The sequence below is a fragment of the Cyprinus carpio genome, unplaced genomic scaffold (assembly GCF_018340385.1).
Source record: "Cyprinus carpio isolate SPL01 unplaced genomic scaffold, ASM1834038v1 S000006725, whole genome shotgun sequence".
Lineage (NCBI taxonomy): Eukaryota > Metazoa > Chordata > Actinopteri > Cypriniformes > Cyprinidae > Cyprinus > Cyprinus carpio.
In genome coordinates, this window is record NW_024879329.1 from 187413 (window position 1) to 210613 (window position 23201).

Consider the following 23201-nt stretch of genomic DNA (forward strand, 5'->3'; position numbering starts at 1 on the left):
CTTAAACTTGTAATTTAGGCTAGAAGATAATAACAGACAATTTATCTACAGACAGTTGTAGTCCCTTCAATTCATTAATTGCATTCCAGGCCCATGATGAATGATAAATTGGGCTTCATGATTAATTCTTAATCGATTCTGCCTAGCTTGAGCGTTTTGTGTAACTACTCAAAGAAACTCAATAAAAGTCTATAATGAACTGGAGAGAAACGAAAATGGCTTCAAAACTATTGCCGGAATCGAAACAACTCCATTAGCCACTAACAGTCCAAAATGAAGTGAAATATGAAGTGAAACTTGACCTGTAAATGTAGCAAAATAGGGTGTGCATTTGTGAGGCATGATGCTCAGATTCGCCCCGTATAGTGGAAACCACATGCAGCAACTGCACAAACACCAAAACCTGAAGGTGCAGGGTCAGGTTTTTCTCCGTCAGGGATGAACAGAAAGCTTTGACTGTTAGGCTGACTGACTGAGAGATGCTTCTTCTACTGCTGTGTGTTGTTCTCCAGGCTTTGTCCTTGTCTCAAGGTAAAATAGTTCTGGTGTATGGTTTGTGTAGGCAGACTGGGTCTTTCATCTAGAGAGCTTGTGTTCCGAGAACTGTGATTATATGATATTCAATATTCTGTCAAAAAAAACAAACATATTCTAATATTTAATAAAGGACCTAGTGGTTTCTCTATTAAGTTGATGATACTTGAGCAGAGAGGCTGTAGAATTCTCAAAGGGTATTGCACAATACGTCTAACTAGCTCTTAAGAGACAATCACTATCATAGATGGAAAATCAAATGTGCACTTTCAACAAAAGACTTGGTGTAAGACACGCTTTGTGCTTGAAACAAAGCTCATTTAACTAATGCAGCACTTTGCATTCTGAAGGCTTTTTTAAAAAAGTTACAATAGAAAGTTCAGCGATGCCTCGGCTTATTACGTCGCTTTTGTAAAGTGCTGTTGGAACAAAGTGCAACCAGAGATTGGTTTATGCACTTCAATGCACTATGAAACACCGGTAAATAATAAGCTGAACTTCACAGGATATTGAATGAAGAAAGATGACTTCATTTGTAAGTCTAATTCATATGATGGCTGAAAATAAAGAACAACATCTTACGCTGAATTTTCCTAACAGCCATTTTTAGACTACATGGAGTTCATTTAGATTGTGTAAAATAAGCTACGGATTTTATAAACATGATAATGTGGCATTTACAAGGCTTGGCATTTATAGAAAAGTGTTTCAATAATAGTGAAATGCTATATTTTTCTCAAATGTTCTGCTATAAAGAATGCATGGAACTTGACAGACATAGAGTGTACATTATTGTATTTTGAAGAATAAGACTGTACAAATGCCTGGTCTGTAGAAAATAACTGTTAATCTGGGGAAGATTACGTAATGCAAATAATCTTAAAAGACAATTCTTGCAAATTTGTTTTTGTTTTGATTCTAATCAATGATCTCCTTTTGTAATACAACAAATTCATTGTTATAGAGAATATTAAAATATTACTTATAAAACTAAAAACTTTGTTTGTCATTTTGTGTTTAATTCTCAGAATTCTCAGAATTTGCACTAATTATTAGAATGTTGTAAGGTTATGCTGAATTTTATGTAAGCAATTTACATTTTTTAAAATTTATATGTATTTGGCTCATATAATGTATAACGTATAATGCATAGCGATATTATTTCTTATAGATTTATTTCATTTTGTGAGTATTTATTTTTTAATTATGTACCAAAGCAGACATAGACATCATGCCCTTTTGGTAAGAAAAATTAATATTTTTAGATTCTCTGAGAATGTCTAAAGAGAGAGAGAGAGAACGTAATGGTTATTCAAAAATGCAATTATCTATTTCCTGAATGAATTTTATACTGTGCCTTTTTTAGAGTACGCTTTAATGGCCAAGCCGAGTGTCGGCTCTGAGTGAGGCAGATGGAGAAACTAATTTAGAGGACCATGCTGTGTTGAAATACAAGATCAGCAACCCTTTTATCTACAGTAGTTTGTGTTAACACAGCAGGTTTTCAAGAAATAGTCCTATAGTTATAAATAACTACAACTTTGCTATATGTTATTATTAGGAATATTTCATCTTGCGGTCTCATTCATCATGTATAAAACTTTTAATGAAGATTTATCTACATTCTCTTTACACTACAAGCCATTCAAACCTATTCCATGTTGTAAATGTTCTTGTTCAACAGTCTCATTGATATTGTCTTTGATAGATATTATCTTTACAGACAGTGAAGACTGATAGCAAATTGGATGTCTGTTTTGTTTATTTGTTTTGTTTTTTTTTTTTGATTCTGGATTGAATGTTAGTTCATGATGTTAATATTTTTTTATTTTCAGGGCTCAATGTTTACAGATGAGCACCCTTCCAAGAATGCGAAAAAGCATCCTGATCATTCAGACAAACAGAGTGAGTTGAATGATTACTGCTACTCATGTCTTCCTTTGAAAGTGTCTTGTCTACATCTGCATCTTGTCTACATGAGTGTTATCAGTGGGTGCCATTAGCAGCAATCTCATGAGAATAATAATAAAAAAATATAGTTTATTTAAAGAGGCTTGCAAAATCAAGCAGTTAATCAAGATGTTGAACAATATGCACGAGAACTGTGTTTGAGGTAGGCCTGCTGAGAGTAACCTCCTATCATCAAACTCAACAGAGAAAAGACATCAGCAAGACCACTGCAAGATTGCACAGAACTGATAGAGCAATCTACCGCCCCAGAGACAACTGCCTCATTTTATTGCACGCTAGAGTTAATTTTAAAATGATTAATCACTGCGCGAACTAATGATGTAAATGCTGTACGCAGTCACACAGGCGTCATACATGAAGAAGATAGAGAAAAGCTGACAGAAAAGTCCTTGCACTCATTTGGGAGAGTCTCATCCGTATCCGAAAATTAAGCACAATGTCATCAATTTGAATTTAAGTAATGACTGATTAATTTAAATGACCAAAAACATCATTTTATATAAAAAAAAAAATTAACTAAATTTTGAGCCTTTCTGCAGCATTACAGGAAGATGTTTAAATAATCTCCATTTTCCGAATTTGTATAAATATAGCTGTGTTTATGGCATTAGTCAACCCAAGTCAAAAAAAAGATCAAACTGATTTTTCTTCGTCTTATTGAAAATGTATTTTACAAACATTTGCTTCCAAACTAGCAAGCTCTTTTGAGTGATTTTTTTTTTTCATATTTATTACACATATTTTGCCTATTACACTTTGATGCTTATTTAATGTTTAGCGTTAGAATGTAATTACACAAATCGGGGTTTAATCTATATAAACTTCCCAGATTGTTAACAGGGTAGTAAAAAAAATTTATCATATTTAATATGATATTTTCGGTAGATTAAGCACCTTCTTCCACCAACCATGTGTTAGAAAAAAAACTAAAAGACTTATATATCGTGTTTCCATGCTTCTTCACCAACTACACTATCATTCAAATGTCTGGGGTCTGTTAAATCTTTTTATGTTTTTGAAAGAGGTATTTTGTGCTCAACGTAAAATACAGAGTACAAAACATTAATATTGTGAAATTACAATTTGAAATAAACACTTTGTATTTTAATATGTTATAAAATGTGATTTACTGCTGTGATGATCTGTCACATGATCTTTTAGAAATCAATCTAACATGCTGATTTTGTGCTTAAGAAACATTTCTTACTATTGTCAGTGTTGAAAACAGTTTTGATGAGGATTATTTGATGAATAGAAAGCTCAAAAGAACAGCATTTATTTGGAACTTTTTTGTAACAATTTTAAAGTCTGCACTGTCCCTTTTGATCAATTTAATGCATCCTTACTGAATTAAAATATGAATTTCTTTCAAAAAAAAAAAAAAACCTTACTGAACCCAAACTTTTGAATGGTAGTGTTTTTCACCACCACAGTGGAACATCAGACCAGTGACCTCAGACTCTCTTGAGAAGTCACCCCAAAGCAAGGCCTTCAGAATGAGTCACAATTCCACAGATGATATACAGAGCAATCTGCATCCTGTAGTCATAAATCAGGAGAACTTCACGAGTTCAAACCACACTGCGGAGGCAATGTCATAAACTTTCTAAAAAAAAAAAAAAAAAAAGAAAAGTTCTTTCCCCAGTGTCCTCCATGCTACAATATGACATTTCCACAGGAAGTGACTCACGGGATGTGGCTGTGTTGCAGTGTACTGCTACAACGTTTTGCAACACAAAACAATGCCCCACGGTTTAGATATACACTTTGCTGTTTGGGTCTAAATAAAAGTCTAGTGTCTGATGTACTAAAAATAATATATTAGAACAGAATCATCACTCAGATAAGATCAGTGTCTGGATGCAATGTTGGAACATTTTCTGACTCAACGCAGCATGCTGTAAAGATAAAAAAAATACATTCATGAGAAACAGTTAAGGTAGATGATTCAATGAAATAATTGAATGACTTATTTTTTGTCTTTCTGAACTAGTTGAGCTCTCCACACTAAGTTTGTCCGAAGGCTGCTTTGGTGTGCCTAGGACTCTTTACAAGAACACTACAGTCGATTTGACCCTCAACCTTTTGGATGCTGAGGAAAAGAAAGCGCTTGCTCTCCAAATCTGTGAACGTTTAAGTTGTGGCCGTGTTTTGGAGCACGGTGCGACTGCAACAGTGCACAATGGCACTTGTCTTGCAAACTGCATCCTGAGAGACTCAAACCTGCACAACTGCACTACAGCTGCAAAAGGCGACTGCATGAATGCAACTCAAGTAATTTGCGGTGAGTCATCTGAGATCTTTTGATAAGTGTTCTACTTTTGTTTCATTGCTGTAATTGTGCTATGTCTGGGCTGACCACTATCTTCTAGAGCACCATGCTGTCCAGTTGGTTGGAGGACGTGATCACTGTGCTGGTCGGGTGCAGCTGCTGCATTCTGGGAATTGGGGAACAGTGTGTGATGATGCTTTTGACATCAATAGTGGACATGTAGTTTGTACCCAGCTGAGATGCGGAAGTGCGATAAGATTGAGCTATTTTGGGCCTGGAACAGGTACCATCCACATCAACCAAATGAAATGCAATGGCTCTGAGAGCAGCTTATGGGAGTGCAGCTCAATCAGCACCACTCCCAGCAACTATTGTGGACACAAGGAAGATGCTGGCGTTGTGTGTTCAGGTACTATACACATTCTGATTCTGTACACTCAGCTGGCAAGTACTTAATAACGTAAAACTCCACTCTTTTCTACACAAAGGCGAATTGCAGTTTGGCATATGCCATATTTCAGAGTATTTCACAGTATTTTCAATTGAAAAATATATAGATATAAATATATAGAAATAGATTGGATAGTAAAAGTGGACATTATATACCTGATTGGAAAATGCAAGTTTGTTTAAACAATATTAAATAACTTTTGGCAATTGTTTGATAAGCATCCACATGGCCAAATGATGTCAAAAGAAAAGAAAGCAAATTATTATATTTAGATTAAAAATTACTAGTGCTGTCAAACGATATTCAAAATACAAGTTTTTGTTTACATAATATATGTGTGTGTACTGTGTTTATTCTGGATATATAAATACACACACATACAGTATATATTTCAAATATATTTACATGTGTATATATATTTATATTCATATAATTTATATTATATGTAAATATATTTAAAATATAAACGTGACTTATATATATTTTTTATATTATTTAATTTTTGTTTTTTTATATATATGTAATGTATTTTTTTTAAATGTAAAAATGATATTTTATTTTGTATTTATATTTGTGTTATGTATGTGGTTAATTTTGATTAATCATTTGACAGCACTAAAAATTACAAAGAAAATTTTAGGAGCACTTTATTTTACAGTGTCCTTGTTATTTATTATAATAATATCAACGGTAAATTCTGCATAATTATATGCAACCAAGCCTAAACCCAAACAATAATCTCAACCCTAATCCTATAGTAAGTATGTATAAGTATGTTCAGGGGTGCACATAAGTTTTTCAGTTTGGTTCTCAAAAAAGCACCTGGAAACTTGGTTTGGTAATCACACTGCAAATAGTGTGACTCATTAAATATACATAAAAAGAAAATAATTAATAATAGTATTAATGTACTTTTTGTATTTTAGTAAAATAAGAGTATGATGATATGACAATTATTAAATTTTAAAATAAATGCGAGTGTTAAATAAAATTACAATTATTTTGTAGTATGCTTAAAAATACGATGCTAGTATTTACATTTTTTATTTAATATTTTTTATAAAATAAGCAATTTGTCAGGTGCCGAGTGAAGTGCGTCGCTAAATAAAATGTCTGTTTTGCATTTTGATGTGAAAACGGCAGAGCATAGCCTAGAGTTATGCTTTATGTTTGAATGGAAATCTTATACAACATTACAATTAGTTGATCTAAAAGGGTGATTGTGCATTAAGAGCTGACAATCATGTTGGTACGCAAATGAGCAGTCTGAATTTATATACACATTTTATTTTTTATTTTTTGTCACGCATGAGCACCTGGGTGCACCACTAATGTGCACCCGAATATGGTAATGTTAGCAATGTGGTTAATTTACCTTACTCATAATTATGCTGTTACAAGGACACCTCAAAATTAAGTGTAGGCTAATCCATTTTTGTTTGGAATAACATACGCTGTTGAATCGTTCAGTAAGAACAGGACATAAATAGGGCCAGTATAAACTTAGTGTTGATTTGAGCATTATAACATTTGATTTGCAGACACCAACTTTTTGGGCCAAATATATTACTTAGCAACCAAATTTCCTGTGTTTACCTGAGATCGTAGTATGTGACCTCTTGAGGTGGAACATTACCATAATTTCACTGAAACACAGGTCAGAATTAACTTTTTAGGGTGGTGGAAGAGAATTTCCATGTCAGTTGGTCTAAAAAAAATAAGCCACAAGTAGGGCAGGCTTTCTGAAATGTCAAAACACACATATATAAGCTTTAGCTTTGCTAGTGTCTTGTTGTGAAATCCAGACTGACGGGTCTTGGTAATTTGTACTCCTTTGACTCCTTTGTATCCAAATGGATTAATTGTCTTTCATACAGAAAGTGTTGAGTTCATACCCACAAGTGTCACACCCGAGCTGAACTTGACAACTCTGGTGGCAGGTGATGCTTTAGTTCCTTCAGTTTAAAAAGAAAAATAAATGATTTAAAACAGTGACATAATCTGCATGATTTCTGTTAATATAAACCTCTCTGTTTCTTTTAGTGTCAACTGCAATGGCATCTGCACAAAGCAGCAGTGGTGTTTCAGCAGCAGCGATCGGCTGCGTCTTCTTATCTATTGCTCTGCTTATGTTTATTGTTTTAAACGCCGCTGCCTATCTGCATTTCAAAAGAGCAAAGGGCAAGTATAAGCATGTTTTACATGTAAAAGCACTACTCACTCATATCTTCTGAAGCAGTGGAAACAGTGGCATCGGAATGTTGCAGTAGGGTTAGAAACTAAATGCTATCCACTGAACTAAAATAACTGACTATGAAAATACAATGGCACCAAAAAATATTCAAACCATTTTAGACCCCTTACTCACATAAAAAGTGGTATCTGTAAATAAATAACACACATTTTCTTAGAACTAAATAAAATGAAACTGAGCAAGTAGAGCTAAGCTACAATAAACAGACTTGTAGTTATTTTATAATCATTGTCTAACTCTGAGAGCATCTTTGCACAACACTGATGTTACTGCTACTGTATTGTTATGCTCTTCAAAGGAATTCACTGATTTCTTGGCCAATTTCTGTGTGCATTCAGTGTTTTCCATTTAAATAACAGGAAATTCTTTTTTATAGAACATGAAGAGGCTCAAACCTTTTGTGAATTATTAGCTCATTCTTTTGATTTTAATTAATAGGAAAATACAAAAGCTTAAGGCAATGGCTTAGTGCTGCATAGGGAAGTTTAAGCCATTCGTTTTTATCCTCTTTGCCAACAGAATGTGTTATTCACCAACAACACAGTAGTTCTCAAGCAAGCCTGGAGAACCAGTCCAATGCACAGATAGGAATCTACAACACACAATCTGTCTACACTGCTGGGGGTCATCAGTATGGTTTGTATTGCTATTGTTTTTATTTTCTATTTTTATTTTCTATGTCCTCACTGATTCTTTTTTTTTTTTTTTTTTTTTAGTATTTATTATATATTATAAATATTCTTAAATATATTTCAAAGAATGGTCTGCTACTATATGGAATTTTAACCCTTTTTTGTTTGTTTTTATTTCACAGTATGTGAATTTAATCTGTTATTATTATGAATATTATTAATATGAAATAATACTATAATTACACTACATATTTTTTTTAAAATTTATTTAAATAAGTGATTCAGTTTTAATTAACTGGGCCTGCAATTATAATATACATAAAATGCTAAAAGAGTATGTCTTGTCTAACTTTAGTGATGATCTGTTTTGTCATTTCTGTAATGGTCAAACTTTAAATTTTGCAATGTTTTTTCACTCCTCAGAAAGTACTGGCCCGAGAATGAGCTCAAACAATGGCCGCAGATTTAGCAAGAGAACAAATCGACCCACTCACAACTCAGACAGCTCCACTGATTCAGACTATGAACATCACAACAGCAGTCGACCGCAGAGACTGCTAAACTCATCAAGTATGCTGGTTATAGCAGACAACACATCTATTGCAGATGACCACAAATATCAGCTAAAATAGATATAATTAGTCCTTATTTAAAATTACACACATGAGAGAAAGAGTCGTTTAACACAAAACAATATATTATTGGTTTTATTGCCATTTTTACATAAAACAGAGTCAGTGAGTGTCGGTGGAGTAAAATAGTTTCCTTTTATACTTTAATTCAAATTAAATTTAAACTCATCTACATTAGAGAGTGCTTTCAGACACACCACACTGCAATCGTTGAACACACAATTATTCAGCTTTTGACATCTCCCTTATGAAAGTTTAAAGCTGTTTTGAATGTGAAGAAACAAAATGTCATGATGCACTACCATTCAAAATGTTAGAGGTTGATAAGATTTTTGTTATTGAATTAAGTGGCTTATGCTCACCAAGACTATATTTATTTGATACAAAATACAATAAAACAGACATATTGTGAAATCATTGCAATTTTAAATAATTGTTTTTTTCTTTTTTTACATGTAAATTATTTCTGTATTGGCAAAGCTGAATTTTCAGTATCTTTATTCCAGTCTTTAGTGTCACGTGATCCTTCACAAATCATTCTAATATGCTAACTTGATGCTCAGAAAACATTTCTTATTAGTAGTAGTAAATACAGTTGTGCTGCTTAATATTTATTTGGAAACTGATGCATTTTTTATTTTTTGCACAATTTTGTTTTTGCAACAATGTAAAGTTTTTACTTTAGATTCATTTTACACTTTCTTGCTGAATAAAGATTATCTTATTGGCTTCAAACTTTTGAAAAGTAGTGTACAGATTCAAATAATACACTAGTATTTAACATTATGGACATATCATATATTCTTGTTAAAGAAGTCAAGGCTGTGCAATGAATAATATACTGTCTTGTGAGAAACCACGTTTAAAATGTATGAATTCTGTCTGGCAGGAGATGTGAATGATGTAGACGGTACATGCGCTAGAGAAAGACGTGTACACAATGTGGAAATCAACATGGACACCTTCCAAAAGTCAGGTATGCACAAATAAATCAGTCAAATTCATGGGAAATTTTTACACTTGCCTATTGATTGTTTTAATCAAAAGAAAAATCCAATGAAATTTTATTTTGTTTTTGTTATGAAGGTGATAACCCCCCACTGACACCACTGTCTTTTGGAGCTCCTGACACCCACGGGCAACGTACGCAGATTTCACATGACAGTATTTGTTCAACTCTTAATAAGGAAATACATTGGAAATGTATACATTTTCCTTTCCCCTGTACATAGCAGTATATAAGAATGATACAAGCAGTACTTCTTCTGGAGAGTTCTATCAATACACAAGGACAGACACGGACAACATTCTCCAGTCACGTATGCACAAATAAATCATATTTTGGGTTCATTTTATATATTGATTTACCTTTATTTGATTAATCCAATAACAATATATCCAGATGTATGTGCCATAATATTGATAAAACATTATGAATATTTAGTAACACTTTACAGTAAGGTCCCGTTTATTTTAGTTCATGCATTACAATGAGCAATAACAAATACATTCCTTGTTTTATTGTTGTGATTATTTGACTTCCTTTTATGTAAAGCACTTTGAATTACCATTTTGTATGAAATGTGCTATATAAATAAACTTGCCTTAACATGAACTAAGATTAATAAATGCTTTAAATGTATTTTTCATTGTTAGTTCATGTTAACTAATGTTGTTAACAAATGGAACCTTATTATTTTATTTTGTGTTTTTTTAATTTTTTTTTTATTTTGAATATTTTTTTTATAATATTTAATATTTTTTTCCCTTATAAAGCAATTCAAGAAACGTTACCACTGACACTCTTGTCTTATGGTGACCATAACATACCTGGAACTGACAATAAAGGTAAAGCGCTGATTTAACTTTGATGAAACGTCAGATTTTTTTTCTTTTTTTTTCTGTAAGAAACTGCATTTTGAAAATTGCATTTTTAGTAAGGAAATGAATTCCAGATTTATGAACCCTCTTTTGCCTCTAGAAGTAGATGTAAATGAATCAAGCAGTACATCTTCTGGCGAGTTCTATCAAAACACAGAGACTGACACAGACAACGATTTCATGTCACATATGTAAAAATAAATCATACATTGGATTAATTGGATTAATCCACAGAGAATGTGTTTAGGTGTATCTACTTATATTTGATTTTTTTCCCCATAATGAAGGTGAGGAAAGACCATCATTGCATGAAAAGTCACAATTTGCACCCCTGTCTTACGGGGACCATCACTTATCAAACCCTGACAGTCAAGGTAAATAAACATCTTGATGAAATCCCAGATTGTAAAAACTTTTTCCAACTCAGGGTTTCCGCAGGTCCTTAAAAAGTCTTAAATTAAGTTGTATCAAATTTAAGGCCATAAAAAGTCTTAAATGTTACAAGATATTCTTAATTATGATTTCAAGAAGTCTTAAATTTGGGGACCGAAAGACAAGAATTGCAGTATGTCTTAATGTCATGAGTAAACTAAAAAACAAAAATGATCGCTGCACATTTCAAAGTCAGCTGCTTTGTGTACTGCCGCTACTGGGAAAACTGCTATATTTCTGCCATTCCGAAAGTGCCACCTGCTGGCAGAGAAAGAATTTGCATTTCAATAAGTACGTCTGCTGTTTTTGTTCAGACTAATGTGAAAAGCAACCTTTTTTTTTTTTTTATGCTGCAAATGTTATACATGTGAACTGGTGGATTGACAAAAAAAAAATAAAAAAAATTAAGAGAGTAAAATATATTTATATGTTAATTAATACAATTATTGTTTAAATGAATATAATAGTTGATAGTTTGTCATCCATTTTCTTAAAAATGGTTTAAAGGCTGAAATGTGAAGTTTACCATTTAATTGTTTTGTTTTTGTGAAAATGTGTCTGAACTGTAAATCATGCTTTTATGGTCATTTTACAGTTTAATATGTTATCATAGACATTGCCCTACCCCACTTAACCCCGCTATAACATCCTGCAGGTACCCTGCACCTTTAAAGTTAAACAGTATCTTGTGGTAGGGAAATAAATTTCAGATTTCTGAATTCTCTTTTGTCTTCAGCGGTGGATGTGAATGATTCAAGCAGTACATCTTCTGGCGAGTTCTATCAAAACACAGAGATTGACACGGACAACAATTTCATGTCACGTATGTAAAAATAAATCATACATTGGGTTAATTTAATTTAATCCAGAGAAAACATGTTTAGGTTTAGGTGTATCCACTGATATTTCACCTTTTTTCCCTTAATAAAGGTGAGGAAAGACCATTGTTGCATGAAAAGTCACCATGTGCACCCCTATCTTATGATGACACCACAAATCTTGACAGTCAAGGTAAAGCTCTGATGTAAACCTCTTGATCAAATCCCAGATTGTACAAACTTCTTCCACCTTTAAGGTTAAACAGTATCTTGTAGTAGGGAAATAAAATTTCGGATTTATGAATTCTCTTTAACTTGAGCGGTGGATGTGAATGATTCAGACAGTACATCTTCTGGAGAGTGCTATCAAAACACAGAGATCGACATGGACAACAGTCTCCAGTGTGGTAGGTTCACATAAATCATTTAATATTGAGGCTTGAAGGGTATTTTCAGTGATCATTCTGAGGATTGATTCTGTCAGGTAAATCTCATGTATCTGTTTTCTCTAGAAGACGAGGAAAGCCCATCACTTCCTGAGAAGTCACTACAGACACCCCACAGCACTCAGATGACAGGAAGCACTGCTGGTTACAGCGGCTCTCATGCACCTGTAACCCACAGTCAAGGTACCTACTGGATTTAACAATGTTACAGTATTGACAACCGTGTATTTTGATAAGGATATGTGTGAATTATTTTGTGCTTGGCAGATGGGAATGATTCAGACAGTACTTCATCAGAAGAGTGTTATCAGAACATAGAGATTGATGAAAACGCCTTCCACCATTATGGTATGAATGAAATGTACAGTATATATATTTACATTAACATTTAGTCATTTAGCAGACGCTTTGGAAACAATCAAAATCAACAAAAGAGCAATGATATGCAAGTGCTGTAACACGTCTCAGTAAGCTTAACGTAGTACACGTAGCAAGGATTTTTTAAATTATATAATAAAAAAGAAAAAAGAATAGAAAAAGAATAGAGCTGTACATGTCAATTATACAAGAAATAAGAAAACAGGGAGAATAGGAAAAGAAGAATAGGAATAGATAGAATAGAAAAAGAATAAAGAAGATGGTGTTTTTTTTAAGAAAACAAGCTAATAAATGAATAGAGTACAAATCTACAGTATATAGTATACAGTATAGTATATAAAAAATAGTATATACAGTATATAAATGCCATTTTATGTTTTTTAAGACCACAAGTACATTTTTCTAATTTAATGCAAATATTTCATAATTATATCACCAGCAGAACAATGTGAGAAGTTTAATGGAAAAATTCAAAGTTTGATTAGTGACCCAGTGATGGTGCAGAATCTTTAATATTGCTTCTTCATTTTGTTGTTACGTTTCTTTGTTATAAATGCATTTTTCAATATTTCCAGGTTTAAATTACAGTACTGCACCACTAAAGTTTGGGTTTAGCAAGACTTATTTAATATACAATTTTTTTTTTTTGTCCACCCAATTATGTCATAATAATGAGATGTTATGCCGTTTTAATGACATTTTTTCTCATAATAATGAGACGTTGTCTTTAAAACATTTTTTTTTTGTATGTCAATGTTAATGGTTTAATTTTTTTTAAGAAACAAAAAGCTATGTATGTGTGTGTATATATATACATACATATATATATATATATATAAATATAAAAACATAATATCTATATAATGTTTTGATGAGAAAAAGATGTTAAAACGACAGCTTTTATTACATTACATTAAATAATTAACATAATTGAGTGGAAAAAAAAAACAGTGTATGGCAGCAATGCGTTACCGTAAATTTTATTATGCAGCAAAATGCTACAATTTATTTATTGCGAGAGTAAAAACATTATGGTACAAAATATTTGTTTAAAATAAATGCTGAAAAAATATGCATTGTTTTCCAAAAATGCAGCAAATTAGCAATAATTTCTGGAGGATCTTTTAAACTATATTTTAAAATGTATAAAGTTTTTTTAAATTGCAATATTTCACATTATTACTGTTCTTATTGTATTTTTGATCAAATACTATTTTTCAAGGAAATATCTAAAAACGTAACTAAAATTTGTCTCTCTTGTTTTTGGAGGTGAGGAAAGCCCATCACTTCCTGAGATGTCTTTTCAGAATCCCCACATTGCACAGATGACAGAAAGTACTGATGGTTACGGGGACCATCATGTACCTAGAAACCTCAGTCAAGGTACCTCTTGTACTTAACCTTAATGTGACACTACTTCTTCGCTCAGAGCTTCTTTTCTGAAATCCTCCAACTCCTTTGAACCTGGATCTTTTGTACAGCAAACCTGAACCTTGAAGCAAGCAGTATTTATTTGCAAGTAAAACACAAAACTGACTTATTTATTTTTTTAATTTTAGAAACAGATAACAGCAGCACAGCATCAGAGGCATCATATGTTAATGTACCACCTACAAAAGAGACAGAGGACCATTCTGCTGCATCTTCAGAGAACGACTATGATGAACCTGAAACCTGGTGAAATCAATATGACAACTGCAAAAGATTTTTCCGAGCAGGTAAAACCTTCAAAAACACAAATTATTCTTTTAATTCTTGATTATATTTATTCTGTGGATAATGATGTGCATTTATTATTTAGGACAGACAGTTCACAACATCACGTCCCTGAAAACCATGGAATGTAACACAGACGGGCCCTTGCAATACCTGAGTGTTTCTTAAGTAATATTCTGGACGAACAGATTTTTTTTTTACGTTGTCTATTTTATAATAAACTATAAACAACCATTCTATTATTAACATCCAATCTCATTCTTTTTTAATTTCCAACAGTGCAAAATATCTAAACATTTGCATGTGTATTTAGAATATTTGTATATGTTAAAGCCTTTCATTTTTCAAAACAATAGAGTCTTCATAATATAAACCAGCCACAGTGCTTCATCATTCTAAGGGAGAATGTAGCGTCGTCAAAGAGACTCACATTTACGTCACACAAAAACAAAAACTCTTATTCAACTAACAACTTATTTTTGTTATCCAGCTCCACAAACTGCACAAAGCAAATTTTGAAAATGGCCAGCATTCTCTTTTGTGAGGAGGAGAGCATGCAACACTTGCTGGTGGACACAGCTAAGATTTCAGAGGAGAGCTGTTGCAGACTCGTGCTCATACTTTGTGTTTGCCACAAACCCACTTAAGCTGCTGTTGTTCCCTCAGGTCAGAGAGCGACATGGCTGAGTGCCAGCTACACTGACAGGCGTACGCACGCCCATCCTTTTTCCTTCTCAGTTTGGCTTTTAGTTTGTGATGGTCCGGCATGTTATTCCTAAAGCAGGGGACAGAAGAGAAGCTTTGTAATTTCTGTACTTGTAGTTCACAAAGTATCCTAAAAATAATAACAATATGAAAATTATAAGTAACAATAATAATAAAAAGTTTATTTTTATTATATTTATTTTACCACAACAACAAATCTGAATCTTAAATGCAAGAACCAATCATCTGAAGAACTAATGATCACATGATTCAAAACAGCATTACAGAGTTCAGAAACCTGTTTAAAAAGGGGAAGCCTTTAGTTTTTGTTTATATTGATTGATTGATTAATTCCAATCACATTCTCTCCTAATTAAAGTTGCAAGCTTGAACGTCATTAAAACACAAAGACCCTTCAACTTAAGAGCTCGGCTGTGTCTGAGCGTGCAGCGAAGTGTACCACGGCCTAAATACGGAAGATAACAACATAAAAGACATGGTTCGAATGATTCACTGTCTGTTTGATGCAAAAGTTGAGTGAGACGCTGCAAGACACTGTTGAAGATAATAAGGAAATGACGCAGTCCGGAGGAAAAAAGGGTTCATGCTAAAAAGATGGCGTGTTGCGTTGTTGAACGCTTGTCCAAAAAAGTGTTTCTTTATCAGCATGTGCAAATTTAATAAAGCTTATCTGTAAGAGGGCAATATGATGACTTCAACAAAGATATCATTAAATGCCATGCTGTGCAAAAACAGCCTGCCTGTGGCAGTCTAAGAATATAAATGAATTGATAATGAATGAGCAAACTGCTGCATCTGCTACAGTGGGACACATGGATCAATGCTGCCCCCTCCTGATACCTTACCTGAAAAATAAATAGTCACAAGAAGAGTCCCATTCCTGATCTTCAAACATGATTACACTGAAATCGCAAGATGTGCATCTTAAACGGTTGCAGGCTTCAAAAACAAGACAATTCTTGTTACAGACTACATTCAGAATACATTTGCACATGTCTAAGTAAATCTATCATACAATCTCAATGCGAGAAATATGTATTGTGATAGTGGTTGTTAATATTGAGCTCATTAGAAAATTCTTAAAATATGCATGTGGCCTGTAAGTCCATGCAAGATATGATTCTGATGTAATTTTCACCTTTGTGAAACGCTGGTTCCAATACCGTGTGGTACAGAACTTCCACCAAGAAACACAGGACAACATCTGTTTGAGGAAAAAGGTGAATGTTAATCAGTAACAACACACCTTGAATCTTGAACCTAGTTGTTCCGTGTTTTAAAAGGCTCCCTTTCTCCTGTAAAACTTCTGTTTGAATGTTTATGAAAACTAAAAACTTACTTCTTGGACATTGTCTGAGAACATGCATCACTTCTGGAAGTCTTTGCTGCAATGGATTCCTGTTAGTTCATGAGAGATTTTACAGATGCTTGAGACGCACTGCAAACAACAACTGGCGATATTAAACTGGAAAAAGTATGTTTACTTTGTTCACTGATCATAAGGTTTTGTCGCGTTATTTGGCTTACGTGCGTGCTGGTGGGCTGATAATCATCATCCAGTATTTCCTGCAGCATAGCGTCAATATCACAGTCATCTCGAGCTTTTTTGTATCCTTGTTTTCTGGAAACCGTAAAAATAAGTCGAAACGTTATAGTTTTGCTGAGGTCTTGGAGATCATGTATACATTATCACCATGTGAGGCTGTTTTGTTAACCTCATGGTAAACCTTTTAGCATTTCAGTCAGGCTGGTAACACATTATTTGTATCAAAAGTGTGTGGCTATGACTGTATACGTAAAAGGTTTAACGTTAGTTTTATATTATCTGCAGTAACAGTTAGTTTGTAGCTGCGTTAGCTCGGGTGCTAATCTCGCTAGCTTATTAACGTTACCTCGACTGTGTCTTGTCCTCGGGGTTCACACATTTTTGGTCCGTTTGTTTTAAAGCGTAAGTTGATTGTTTGGACGCAGACGTGCTGCAACAAAACTTTGATTCGACTTCATCAAGTAACTCATCCAGATCATCCGCCATGATTATCCGCTGGAGAGCGCCACGTTTGTTACCATAGAAACGCGTGGATCATTTCTTTGCTATCCTGTCAGAAATGCGTAATATAACTAGTCAAATTCTACAAAATTAACTTTACTGCCCTGTTAAACATAATATTACCGTGCTCTGGAAGCTGACCTAACACTTCCGGTTTGCTGGTTGATTTAAGTTCCAGAACGGAAAACGATTCGTTGTCGGCAGGATTCGAACCTGCGCGGGGAGACCCCAATGGATTTCTAGTCCATCGCCTTAACCACTCGGCCACGACAACTTACATACCTATATTTTTTTTAGAGGAGAAAAACTTTCTTCAACAATAAAAAGTAGTAGAAGAAGATAAAAAAACCCCCCAGAAAGGAATAAATATATATAACGTAGAAATATAACTGGTTAATGTAATTTGGTTAATTATGCAGATGCGCAGAAGAAAATAAGCACACTACATTTGTCTTTTGAGATGGCTTATTGTAGTATTAAAACGACATTACTAAATATTTCAACTTTCTTGTGGCGGATGGGGGTGACAATATTAAATGTGCATTTAAAATGATGTATTCGTTTGCTATTGTATTGTTTTAAAAGGTGTACTTATTTTTCTATTTAAAATAAAATATTTTATTTTATTCAAAACACGAAAGCAGCAAAAAATAAATAAATCAAATCAAATAAATCAGTAATTACTATAGCTATATTTCCCACTGTGATTTTTCACAAACTTAACTGCAGGGGGCTCCAAAATATCAAAAATACACAAAACCACACACAAACCGAGACATACTCCACGATTTTTGGCTGTCCCAGAGGAAAGATTGGCATCGTGAAACAATCGTGGCTCCCATTCGGTGGTCCTATGTCGTCCAGTGAGAGAGGTTCAAAGACGGTCGTTGTCACAGTATTGTGACCAAAGATAGCGTACGATAATTTTCTGGCAGTGTCAGAAATTCAGCATGTACATTGCACAGTGTGTTTGCAGTAACGACCCACGATTACTGACCAATCAGTAAAAATGCGACACGGCGCGAAAACATAAAACTGCTTACCTCAAGCTCTTATTCCTCCCTCTTTCGCCGCTTCCACTTTTTTTCCAACACACATAAAAACTACAACTGTGAAAGTGTGATTCATTCATGCTCTTTTTGTTTACCACTAGCGCATGCCAATGACGTTTTATTCTTCGTGCGTCGTAGCCTACGAGTCATCATCGTACAGTCTACATGCATGTCGTACCCAAGTTTATTAGATCCATGTTGCACAGTGTGACCAGCAATGATCTTATAGGATTGCTAAAATCGTGCAGTGTGTAGAAGGATTAAAGGGTACATAACATACACAGTTTCACCTAATCTCGTGTTAATCTTGAGTACCTATAGAGTAGTACTGCATCCTTCATATCTCCAAAAAGTCTTTAGTTTTATCATATTTATAAAAGAAAAATACAGCTTTACGATTCTCTCCGGAAAAAGCCGTGGTCCTGGGGGCGAGCAGTGGGCGGAGCTTATAATACTGATGTTTCGTGTTGTTTCCATTAACATATATTCACTTATGTGCGGATTTCCAACAAAAGACATAAATCTGATGCAGTTGTACTTACATGAATGGGGTATTTTATCACTGGGACCGCTCCATCTTTTAATAGCAAACCATGTGCATATCCAGCGTCGACCTGGGCCTTGTTTATAAAACATTGAAAACACACGCACTTGCTACACTCCGTTGCTGCCCTAGAAAAACAAACTGCATCCACTATTCGTGTAACGCGGGGTTGTTTGGGAAACCGAACACGGTAAACTTTCCATCACATTCTAGAACAAATCTAGCGCTGTCGACGATTTCCCGATGAAGCGCGGTCTCGCTCTCCTCTGGTCGACGCGTGCGCGGGCGCGCTCTTCCGAGAGAAATGCTCATATAAGGAGTTCCACCATCGTCTAAGTCATTAGATGCACGATCGAAAAAAAAAATATTTTCGGCACAGAAATTCTCCGTCATTCGTCCAAATTATTTTTTATAACTTGTGTTATAAATGTTTTGAAAAATATGAAAGCTGTGCATTATAGCTGACACCTAGATGAACACTTTACAGTATGTTTTATGAATGTGAGTCATTCTGTTCAAACGCTATTGAGCTTCAAATTATGGCATATTTTACATTTGAGCCCATTCGGTAATGAAAATTAGCAATATTTTACATATGATTTACAGCTTATTTGAATAATTATGAAAAATATGAATGGTGTGCACTATAGCTGACACCTAGATGAACACTTTACAGTATGTTTTATGAATGTGAGTCATTCTGTTCAAATGCTATTGAGCTTTAAATTTGTGTTTAAGTCTATTCAGTAATGAAAAGTAGCAATTGTTTTCCATATGATTTACAGTTTATTTTAATAATTATCAAAAAGTATAAAAGGTGTGCATTATAGTTGACACATGGATGAACAGTTAACAGTTGTTTTGATGACTGTTAGTCATTCTCCTTGCATGCTATTGACGTTAGAGAAGTGTATAGTAGTTTCGCATGTAACTTTAGAGATGGTCCCTAGATTTGCGAATATCGAATGTCCAACGTCAAGCGAACTTTATGCCAGTTCCCTACTAATATATCATCTGATCGATGTCTTGAGGTGTGGTAACCGTAGTATAAGCGGAATAATTGACTCTGGGTCCTTGAATTATTAGAAAAATAAATGCACAAGTTCTTTGATTATTTGTCGCATTATTTTTTTAATAATTCATCGGCCAATCGTCTACAATAACGTACCCTACAATAAACATTAGAAAGTGTCCAGCACACCATGTTATTCTCAGTCCTGAAATGAATAAATCCACCAAACAACTGAAAAATATATAGATTTTATTTCATTAAGAGATAAGTACATTATTTCATTAAGAGATAAGTTTCATTAAGTACAAAAACAACATGCAATTGAACATTGTATTTATCTGAAATACAATAAATGAATGCATGACACCTTGAAAAACACATTTACAAAATTGTGACTTATTTATGCTGGTGATAATGATGGGACAGGTTTGAGAAATTTACTCTGCAGGAACACTCTGGGAACACACAGACCCTCTTTTTTATTTACAGTTTCTCTCAACACATACTCGTTCACTAGAGTCTCAAATCCTGCCTGTTGGAACAAACCAGCCAAGTACTCTATGAGAAGAACAGATGGAAAACAAAACATTAGAAACAAAACATTAACTTCAATGCAGTAAAACAGATGATTAAGAAATGCTACACTGACCTCTTGAGAAGAAAAAGGAACGGGTTCCATCCTGTCTTACATAGAAGTTGTCGCCCAGCTTATTGCCCGACTTAAACCTCAACATGGCATGATCATAAAGTCCATAGTCCCTGAAGAGGACAATACCTCCTGGTCTTAATACCTGTCAGTTGGTTTCGAAAAGATATAATTACTTCATAACACAAAGAATGCAAAAATACATGAAAAATCACTTTCAGTTTTAAGTTACATGTGTTAAGCAAAATGTTGATGCACTGTGATAGTTTCAGTCTTACAACATGTGAACAGTAGTACCTTATAGATCTGCTCCAGGGCTTTCTGCATCTTGTCAGGATGAATTGCAGACAGAACAAATATCAATGTGGCTACATCCACTGTCTCCACTTGTATGGTGGCCTGGAGATCATCTTTAGTGAGGTCACACTGAAATGCAAGGCATCGCTCGGTGCAATACAAGGCATTTTGCTGCAATCATAATGAATAATCATGCATTTAAACAATTAGCTTACATAAATGTGGAACATTATAAAAATGGAAAAAGGATTGACCAGATGTGTATGAGGAAAAAACACAACTTGGTTACTTTTACCTTCACAAACTCAACAGCTCGTGGAGAGAAGTCACAAGCATAAATGAAGATACTGAGATCCTCTTCCAGAAGAGGGAAAATACAGTTTCCAACCCCACAGCCAGCCTCCAATAACACCAGCTTCTGCCCCTGAGACTGAGGAATGGATGTAAGTTACAATCATCTACACAAACTCAAACATGTTACAGCACATGCATGCATATCTCTCTGACCTCTCTGCACTTTTTCAGTTCTTCAAACTCTCTGGTAGTCCAGTGCCTGTCTTTGAAAAAGTTCGTCGTGTTTCTTTTATAAAACAAGTCCCAGTTTTTCTGAGCATCCCTTTCGAGTTTCTGCTGCTTAAAGTCCGACACTAAAACGCGGTCAGTCCTGAGTTTATCCAGCTCTTCTGGTGTCAGGGTCCTTTCACTCAGAGCACTGGACTGATGGGGAGAAGCAGGACTGGATTCCAGCGAGTCCAACTCACCTGTTCCTGACATGACTGTCTGAGCTCCCGTTCTTTATGATTAAAACTACAACAACGACTTAAAATAAGCTGCGGTGAAGTTTTACTATAGTAAAAGACAGAGCACTTTATGTTTAATAAAATGTTACACGTAACTAACCACCTCAATCACAAAATGCAAACAACAGCTCTGTATATTAAGCGAGGTAAATGATTAAGAGTAAAATGTTCGCATGTTTAATAAGAAACTCATTGTTCTAAAACGCAGCATGTTGTCGTTCAACTCGGCATCCGTCTTACTCGCGCAAAAGTTCCTGCAGAGATAAAGGAACAAATATCAGTCACTGCCACCTACTGGACTGGACGAGACGCGCATAGCGGCCTGGTTAACAATTTTTAAGAAAACAATATATTTATTGGTATCGACTTTGAGTAAATTACTATATTATGTATACTCATAATATTTTTTTTGGGAACCGTTATATTTTGAAATACATTTAAATAGAAGAGTTCTTTTAAATTGTATTAATGTTTCACTATAATAGCTGTTTTACTGTATTTTCATCTATAAAAGACTACTTTGAAAAAGGTAAAAAAAAAAAAAAAAATTATTCCCAACTATCTTTTAAATTGTGTATTAATGCTGTTATTCACAGAGAAGTGCAGATGTTACTGTCTTTAAATATGGATAAATGACATATTATGGAAGATTTGTCAGATTCGTATTATGAAACAGGTACATTTAAGGCTACTGTTGCGTTTGTTGTATATGTATATATCTTGTGGTAACATTTCAAACATATTATGATAACATGATTTTAACCTTCTAAACAAAACAATAAGGGAAGGAAACTTTATACCAGAACTGGCATTTATTATACAAAATGGTTAAAAACAGTCAATTTCTCCTATCATTACTTTTGTGAATGTATATTTATACAACTGAAACTTAAAAAAACATTTATCCTTAGATTTTATTCTTAAAGGACTATTGTTGAGGTAATTTTGCAGCATCCTAGAAAATTGCTGTATAAACATGAATCATAATTTTGGTATTTATACATGTAAACACTATATTATATGGAATAATCCAGATTTGTTTATGTTTTTAAAAGAAGCCTCTTATGTTCATCAAGGCACATTTATTTGACAAAAATACATTAAATATTGAAGTGTTATTATAAAATTAAAATAACTGTTTTCTTTGTGTAATATGCTTTAGAATGTCATTTATTCCTGTGATGGCAAAGCTGAATTTTTCAGCAGGTCGATACTCTTCAGTTTCACATACTTCAAAAATCATTCTAATATGCTGATTTGGTGCTAAAGAAACATTATTACACTGTTTTGAAAATAGATGCCTTTAATCATTATTCCAAACTATCTTTTTAATTGTGCATTAATACTATTATTCACAGAGAAATTGAAGTGCAGATGTTACTGTCTTTAAATATGGATAAATGTCAAATTATGGAAAAAAAGACAGATTTGTCTCTTGAAACAGTTATTATATGTATTACCAAATATTTAAGGCTACTGTTGTGTTTGCTGGTTGAGGCAATAAATAACAAACAAATACAAACTCAGTATTTTTTATTGGACATACAGGTGCTTTTGATTTCTGGTCAGCTGGCTTCAATGGAAAGCTCGGATCCTGTTTATACAGACAGGCAAATCAACACTCTGTTCGGAGAAAACTGAACAAAAGTTACTAAAACGT

At 33.9% G+C, this 23201-nt stretch overlaps 3 protein-coding genes and 1 non-coding gene across 9 annotated transcripts; 1 reads left to right on the forward strand and 3 right to left on the reverse strand.

The window, feature by feature from the left end:
* The first annotated feature begins 340 nt into the window (after positions 1–340).
* LOC109106510 (T-cell differentiation antigen CD6-like) lies at positions 341–14606 on the forward strand. Of its 5 annotated transcripts, none has more exons than XM_042755567.1 (21): positions 341–531; positions 2370–2439; positions 4499–4789; positions 4878–5186; positions 7106–7168; positions 7272–7409; positions 8002–8118; positions 8538–8684; positions 9636–9722; positions 9833–9889; positions 9979–10065; positions 10523–10594; positions 10915–11001; positions 11796–11882; positions 11990–12070; positions 12198–12284; positions 12393–12506; positions 12591–12671; positions 13971–14084; positions 14261–14419; positions 14503–14606. In XM_042755567.1, exons 2-20 carry the CDS (start codon positions 2376–2378, stop codon positions 14380–14382), a joined length of 2205 nt encoding a protein of 734 aa, XP_042611501.1. In that variant the 5' UTR covers positions 341–531; positions 2370–2375; the 3' UTR covers positions 14383–14419; positions 14503–14606. The 5 variants fall into 5 exon arrangements, with proteins under 5 accessions (XP_042611501.1, XP_042611502.1, XP_042611499.1 ...); XM_042755565.1 differs by having other exon boundaries at positions 342–531; positions 12390–12506; XM_042755566.1 differs by having other exon boundaries at positions 344–531; positions 9982–10065; positions 12390–12506.
* cfap418 (cilia and flagella associated protein 418) lies at positions 14448–17432 on the reverse strand. 2 transcript variants are annotated; one of them, XM_042755570.1, is made up of 7 exons: positions 17314–17432; positions 17036–17239; positions 16671–16764; positions 16483–16541; positions 16281–16347; positions 15989–16083; positions 14448–15192 (listed from the first exon to the last, which is right to left on the reverse strand). In XM_042755570.1, exons 2-7 carry the CDS (start codon positions 17173–17175, stop codon positions 15033–15035), a joined length of 615 nt encoding a protein of 204 aa, XP_042611504.1. In that variant the 5' UTR covers positions 17176–17239; positions 17314–17432; the 3' UTR covers positions 14448–15032. The 2 variants fall into 2 exon arrangements, with proteins under 2 accessions (XP_042611504.1, XP_042611505.1); XM_042755571.1 differs by having other exon boundaries at positions 17332–17356.
* Positions 17383–17464, reverse strand: trnas-aga. The gene has a single exon. It is a non-coding gene; the product is annotated as a tRNA-Ser (tRNA).
* A 2566-nt stretch (positions 17465–20030) lies between these two features.
* Positions 20031–21797, reverse strand: mettl6 (methyltransferase 6, methylcytidine). The gene is made up of 5 exons (XM_019119207.2): positions 21249–21797; positions 21037–21171; positions 20742–20912; positions 20448–20589; positions 20031–20356 (listed from the first exon to the last, which is right to left on the reverse strand). The coding sequence occupies exons 1-5, from the start codon at positions 21513–21515 to the stop codon at positions 20199–20201; spliced, it is 873 nt and encodes a 290-aa protein (XP_018974752.1). The 5' UTR covers positions 21516–21797; the 3' UTR covers positions 20031–20198.
* Positions 21798–23201: the final 1404 nt, after the last annotated feature.